The sequence below is a fragment of the Cololabis saira genome, chromosome 13 (genome assembly GCF_033807715.1).
Source record: "Cololabis saira isolate AMF1-May2022 chromosome 13, fColSai1.1, whole genome shotgun sequence".
NCBI lineage: Eukaryota > Metazoa > Chordata > Actinopteri > Beloniformes > Belonidae > Cololabis > Cololabis saira.
Window position 1 is genome coordinate 6,147,125 of NC_084599.1, and position 7,861 is coordinate 6,154,985.

General features: G+C 42.6%; 1 protein-coding gene across 1 annotated transcript in view; it reads left to right on the plus strand.

Moving 5' to 3' along the window:
- The window catches only part of LOC133458023 (zinc finger protein OZF-like), a 7,427-nt gene extending 638 nt beyond the window's left edge, over positions 1-6,789 (plus strand). Inside the window, exon 2 of the mRNA XM_061737487.1 lies at positions 5,260-6,789. Within this exon, the coding sequence (XP_061593471.1) occupies positions 5,260-6,302 (1,043 nt within the window). The 3' untranslated portion in view covers positions 6,303-6,789. The remainder of the gene's footprint in view (positions 1-5,259) is intronic.
- The last annotated feature ends 1,072 nt before the right edge of the window (positions 6,790-7,861 follow it).

Sequence of the window (7,861 nt, forward strand, 5' to 3'; positions counted from 1 at the left end):
GGCATGGGGCGATATACGATATTATCGTATATCGCGATAAAAAACGGCCGCGATAACGTTATCGTGGGGTACTGTAATTATCGCCAATTTTTTATTTTTTATTTATTTATTTTTTGGTCACACAAGGCTACCAGCCAGGTAGAAGCCAGTGTTATTTTTTTCATGTATTTTATTAATATTATTATTATTTATTTAATATTTTTTCAGAGAGTAGTACAATCCGTGTGCATTTGACTACTGTGACACTTTATTTTCACTCAATCTTTGTGTTGGCCATGCAGCTTTTGTTTTGTATACTACAGAGCAGTGCCTTTATTTTATTATTTTTCCAGAGAGCCGTACTAAGTAGCAGGCAGCCAGCCACTGTTAAAGTTTCAGAGAGTAATACAATCAGTGTGCATCAAACACCTACAACCAGGGCTGGGGATCCATTCAGTCAAGAATCGATTCCAATTCATGAGATTCAGAATCGATCACGATTCGTTCCGATATTGATTTGGGTTAGTGTTATTAAAACTGTTGTTTGAGCTGTTGCATGAATTATATGACTGTAGTTCTGCTACATATTAATACTAGTATTATATTGAGATTAAACAGCAAGTATTGCAGCTAATGATGCTGTAAGGACCAATCAGCTCCCAGAATGCTGATAGAACTGCTTTCAGAAACATCGTGGGTCAGAATTATCAAACTGATCCAGGGAGGAAACAGAGGAGGCCAGAGGTTTCTGTATCTGCAGTACACTGCTGTTAGGACACTAACCTGGTGCATTATAAAAAAAATATGACATTAAAAATTCAGGTCTGGCAATGACGTGGCCATTTCACCGGGCTGTCTGTGACCACACAGTTGTAACGTTAGCTTCTCACAACTGTTATTGATAAATGGCTGATGAAAATCAAACGTTGAAACAGTTTCTGAAAGCAACGAGAGCTTTCCAGCGGTGTGTGTATGATACTCTAGTAGGCCTGTGTTGAAAAAATAGATTTTCCGATTCTAAATCGATTCTCATATTAATTCCTAAAGATCGATTCATACGTCTAAAGATGGATCTTTTTTTTTTTTTCATCATTTCATTACAACTTTTGGTATTTTTTGTTTATGCCCAAAAAATGATTTTTTTGTTGGACACAATAACTGGTGCCATGTTTTTGCCTTTAAATATGTTTAAAGGTATGAAAACATTAAAGTTTTCAGTTATAACTGCATAAATTGTCTATATTTCTTTGCTTTATATTCAGTCTTGGGGTTACATTTGCATAAAATGCTAAAAACCAAATTCTCATAAATTGGGAAAAAATCTAACTGATTTCATACGTCTCTGTTTCCTCCCTGGATCTGTTTGATAATTCTGAACCACACGATGTTTCTGAAAGCAGTTCTATCAGCATTCTGGGAGCTGATTCAATTCAATTTTTCAATTCAATTTTATTTATATAGCGTCTAATACAACAGAGTTGTCTCTAGACGCTTTCCAGAGACCCATACCCAGAACATGACCCCCGAGCAGTTATTACATAAACAATGGCAGGTAAAAACTCCCCTAGTGGGAGAAAAACCTTAAGCCAAACAGTGGCAAGGAAAAACTCCCCTTTAGGAGGGAAGAAACCTTGAGCAGGACCAGGCTCATCAGGGGGGACCCTCCTGCCGAGGGCCAGACTGGTGGGTCAGGGACGGCAACAGCACAGCAGGCAGGTGGAAGCAGCAACGGGATGACCAGGGGTGGGGACCGCAGGCCAGCACGCAGCTCCTGAAGCTCCGGCCCAATCATCAAGTCCCAGGTTGGGGTGCAGGGTCGGGGAAGGGTTGAAAAGGGGCAGGGCCAAGGAGAGGAGTCTTGACGGACAAACCTTCTCCCCCGCCCAAAAGGGGCCGTTACCCTGCCCCCCTCACTCCCACGCTGCAGGTTCCGGTGTCCGGCAAAGGATGCTGCAACATGGACAAAAGAGAGAAAAGGGAGGAGAAGGGGGGGCCAGCACAAGAAACTACAGGAGCGACTCTGACACACTAAAGTTTACACTACCTAGAGATTTACCAACACCAGCTAGAGGTTTACTAAACACTAACTATAGGCTTTACTAAACAGAAAGGTTTTAAGTTTAGTTTTAAAGGTGGAGGTGGTGTCAGCCTCCTTAACCCAGATTGGAAGTTGGTTCCATAGTAGTGGTGCCTGATAGCAGAATGCCCGCCCTCCAAATCTACATTTAGATACTCTAGGAACTACGAGTAAACCTGCACTCTGAGAACGGAGAGCTCTGACAGGAAAATAAGGCACTATCAGGTCTTGCAAATAATGCGGAGCTAAGCCGTTTTGGGCTTTATACGCAAGTAATAAAATTTTAAATTGGATTCTGAATTTTACGGGTAGCCAATGGAGCGACGCTAACACTGGAGAGACGTGGTCTCTCCTGCTGATTCCTGTCAGCACTCGTGCTGCTGCATTCTGGATCAGCTGGAGCCTATTCAGCAAATTACTTGGACATCCTGCTAACAACACATTACAGTAATCTAGTCTAGAAGATACAAACGCATGAACTAGTTTTTCTGCATCACTCTGCGAGAGGATTTTCCTAATCTTTGCAATATTACGGAGATGGAAAAAGGCTATTTTACAAACGTGATTAACATGTGGTTTAAACGACAAATCCTGATCGAAAATAACACCAAGGTTTCTCACAGTTGCACTGGAAGCCATCGCAACACCATCTAATCCCTTCCTAAGATGCTCTGGACCAAGAATGATAACCTCTGTTTTATCTGAATTTAGAAGCAAGAAGTTTCTGGACATCCAGTCCTTGATGTCCCTAAGACATGCCTGAAGTTTAACTAACGGTTCTGTTTCATCCGGCTTCATAGACAAATAGAGCTGCGTATCATCAGCATAACAATGAAAGTGTATGCCGTGATTCTGGATTATACTTCCCAATGGCTGCATGTATAAACTGAACAAGATTGGCCCTAGCACTGAACCCTGCGGAACACCATAACAGACCCTTGACTGTTCTGAAGAAACCTCATGTACATGAACAAACTGGAACCTGTCAGATAGGTATGATTTAAACCAACGTAGAGCTGTCCCTTTAATCCCAACAACATGCTCTAACCTGTGCAGTAAAATGCCATGATCTATAGTGTCAAAAGCAGCACTGAGGTCCAGTAGAACCAGTATGGAAACTAATCCCTTATCTGAGGCCATAAAGAGGTAATTCGTGACTCGAACCAGTGCTGTCTCTGTGCTATGATGCATTCTGAACCCTGACTGAAAGACTTCAAACAGATCATTTCTATACAAATAGTCACATAACTGGCTTGAAACTGCCTTTTCCAGAATTTTAGATACAAATGGAAGGTTGGAAATTGGTCTATAATTAGCTAAGGTGTCTGGGTCAAGAGAAGGTTTTTTAAGTAAAGGTTTAATTACTGCGACTTTGAAAACCTGTGGTACATATCCTAAACTTAGGGATAGGTTAATTTGGTCCAGTATTGTCGTACCAATAAGAGAAAAAACATTTTTGAATAGTCGAGTCGGGATGGGGTCTAACATACATGTGGTTGACTTAGCTCTATTAACGAGTGAAGTCAGCTCAGGGAGGTCTATAGGATCAAAACAGTCTAGAGTCAAGTCAGAGCCTATGGAAGTCGCTAAAGCTGAAGAAACACCTACAACCGGCTGGTTGATTTCTTCTCTAATTCTCGTGATTTTACTGTTGAAGAAGCTCATAAAGTCCTCACTACTGAGAGCTGCAGGAATGCACGGCTCAACAGAGTTGTGACTCTTTGTCAGCCTGGCTACAGTGCTGAACAGAAAACGTGGGTTACTTTTATTATCCTCTATCAACGTTGAATAATAAGCTGTTCTGGCCTTGCGAATGGCTTTTTTATATACTATTAGAATATCCTTCCATTCACGATAAGAGTCTACAGACCTACAAGAGTACCACTTCCTTTCCATTTTACGCACGTTTTGTTTCAACATGCGGATATCTGAATTATACCAGGGAGTTAAGCTCCTGTGGCTAGAAACCCTCCTTTTCAAAGGAGCAACTTCATCTAAAGCTGAATGCAACAAATCAGCAGTGTTACTAGCAAGGAAATCAACATCTGCAGAGGTAGAACCCAGGTCACTGGCCTCGACTACATCACTATTTCGCACTGTCGTAAGATAAGCAATGGCCTCCCTAAATTTAACAATAACTTCATCAGACAAACATCTGCTAAAATAATACCTCCTATTTTGCACTTCAACATCAACAAAATTAAATTCAAACGTTATTAAGTAATGGTTGGATAAAAGGGAGTTTACAGGTGACACCAACAGACCATCAGTTTCAACACCGTAGGTGAGAACGAGATCGAGAGTATGATTAAAACAGTGCGTCGGTTTATTCACTTTTTGTGAGATACCCATTGATTCTAGAAGAGAATCGAAGGCTAATTTAAGATTATCGCTTTCAACATCCATATGAATGTTAAAATCACCCACTATGATGAATGTATCTGTGCTGATCAATAATCCAGAAAGGAAATCTGAAAATTCGGACAAAAACTCTAGATACGCACCAGCAGGGGGCCGGTACACTACCACTAACACAACTGGCTTCTCTGATTTCCAGCTCGGAAATTTCAGACTAAGCGTGAGGCTTTCAAATGTATTATAATTGCACTTAGGTTCAATTTTTGTTTGGAGACCGGAGTTATAAATTGCTGCGACTCCTCCGCCTCGGCCCGTGCTTCTAGGAATGTGATGATTAAAGTAGCCGGGCGGAGTTGATTCATTCAAACTAACATACTCTTCCTCCTGTAACCATGTTTCTGTTAAGCAGAAAATATCACTCCTGCTCTCTGTAATTATATCAAATTGGATTGGATTGGTCCTTACAGCATCATTAGCTGCAATACTTGCTGTTGAATCTCAATATAATACTACTATTAATATGTTGCAGAACTACAGTCATATAATTCATGCAACAGCGGAAAAAAAACAGATTTAATAACACTAAGCCAAATCAATATCGATATCGAATCTAATTTGAATCAAGCCGTGATAATCGATTCTGAATCTTAAGAATCGGAATCGAATCGATTCTGGACATTCGATCCGCAGCCCTATGTCTTATCATGGCAAAATTTGGATATGTACCGGTAATGTTTTTCCTCTTTTTTCTGATCTTTTGATGAAGCATATGTCCTGTTGGCAGTGCAGCAACATGTTTCCTCTAAACTTAGCAAACTTTTTCTTATGTCCATTTATCCCTCCAGACCCCGAAGACCTTATCTGTAAAGAGGAGGATGATGGTCCTGACCAGCAGCTCTTTAACCAGGAAATAAACTCCAGTCTGGACCAGAAGGAACCAGAACCTCTACAGATCAAAGAGGAGCTGGAAGAAGATCAGCTGGTACTGAAGCAGGAGACTGATATCGTCATGGTGACTCAGAATTCTGATGAAAGTGACCACAATGAACCAGAACCAAACATGGATCCGGTCCTCTATCTAAACTCTCTGGTAGCTGACGACCAGGACCAGGACCAGGAAGAAACGAACCACGAGAACTCTGAATGGAAGGGATGTGGTAGCGAGAGAAGTGACAGTAATGATGTGGAAAACTCCCTCATGTCAGAGAGTCATCATGACTCCGACACAGAAGAACAATCTCTAAGCTGTGATATTTGTGGAGAATCGTTTCTGGATGAGAATCTGATGATGATACATCAACAGATCCACACGGACCGTAGGCAGTACCCATGTAAAATCTGTCATAAAAGTTTCACTGGCAATCAGAAGTTGGTCGTCCACATGAGAACGCACACAGGAGAGAAGCCCTTTTCTTGTAAAATATGCGGTAGTAGTTTCGCCCAACATCATCATTTGACTGAACACATGAGAATTCATACAGGAGAGAAACCGTACTCCTGCAAGATCTGTCATAAAACCTTCACCCAAAGATCCAACCTGGTGTGTCACCACCGGACACACACGGGAGAGAAACCGTTTTCCTGCAACTTTTGTCATAAAAGCTTCACAAGAAAAAATCATTTGACCGAACATGTGCGTAGTCACACAGGAGAGAAGCCGTATTCTTGTATGATTTGTGGTACTAGTTTCACCCAGCGGCATCGTTTGTCTGATCACATGCGAATTCACACGGGAGAGAAGCCATATTCTTGCAAAATCTGTCATAAAACTTTCACACAAAAGTCTAATTTGCTTGTCCACACCAGAACCCACACAGGAGAGAAGCCATATTCATGCAACATTTGTCATAGAAAGTTCTCAGGAATACAGACACATACACACACATAGCCACACATACATATACACACACACACACACATAGCCACATATACACACACACAGACATAGCCACACATACATATACATACACACACACACATAGCCACACAGACATATACATATACACACACACACATAGCCACACATACATATACACACACACATAGCCACACATACATATACACACACACATAGCCACACATACATACACACACACACACATAGCCATACACACATACACACACATACACATACACATACACACACATAGCCACACATACATATACACACACACATAGCCACACATACATATACACACATAGCCACACATACATATACACACATAGCCACACATAGCCACACATACAGACATATGGCCTTTCACAATACAAAGAACGGTTGGTTTTGCGATATGTACACATTATATATATAATATACATATACACACACACACGTATATATTGTGGCAGCCTACATCAGCTGAGCTTAGAGTATTGTATATTGACTGTTATATATATATATATATATATATATATAACAGTCAATATACAATACTCTAATACTAACAATGTAATGCCTATTTTTAATAAAGCAGCAACAATATCCTTTCATAGTACATGTTATTTATTCTATTTTGTTTTGTTTAAGTGCTTTTAAGTCTCACGAGCCAAGAATTTTCTGTCCGTCACGAACCAACGGCGGGAAAAAAAACCCGGGAAAGGTTATTGTTTGTGGATTTAATAGTACTTAGAGAGCATATTGAATTGTATTGTTGGCAAATATGGACCGGCAACCATATCAGCTGTCGTGGCCGTCGGCTGCTTTACTGGGAGCAGAAGAGGAGGCTGCTGAGCTGAGGAAGAGGAGGCTGCTGAGCTGAGGAAGAGGAGGCTGCTGAGCTGAGGAAGAGGAGGCTGCTGAGCTGAGGAAGAGGAGGCTGCTGAGCTGAGGAAGAGGAGGCTGCTGAGCTGAGGAAGAGGAGGCTGCTGAGCTGAGGAAGAGGAGGCCGCTGAGCTGAGGAAGAGGAGGCCGCTGAGCCGAGGAAGAGGAAGCCGCTGAGCCGAGGAAGAGGAGGGTGCTGAGCCGAGGAAGAGGAGGATGCTGAGCCGAGGAAGACGAGGCCGCTGAGCCGAGGAAGAGGAGGATGCTGAGCCGAGGAAGAGGAGGATGCTGAGCCGAGGAAGAGGAGGATGCTGAGCCGAGGAAGAGGAGGCCGCTGAGCCGAGGAAGAGGAGGATGCTGAGCCGAGGAAGAGGAGGATGCTGAGCCGAGGAAGAGGAGGATGCTGAGCCGAGGAAGAGGAGGATGCTGAGCCGAGGAAGAGGAGGATGCTGAGCCGAGGAAGAGGAGGATGCTGAGCCGAGGAAGAAGAGGATGCTGAGCTGAGGAAGAGGAGGATGCTGAGCTGAGGAAGAGTCTGGAGCTGAGGAAGAGGAGGCCGCTGAGCTGAGGAAGAGGAGGACGCTGAGGAAAAGGAGGATGCTGAGCTGAGGAAGAGTCTGGAGCTGAGAAGAGCCAGGAGGAGGAGGACTTTGGAAAGACGTTGCACTATCCTGGCGTCTCTGGCT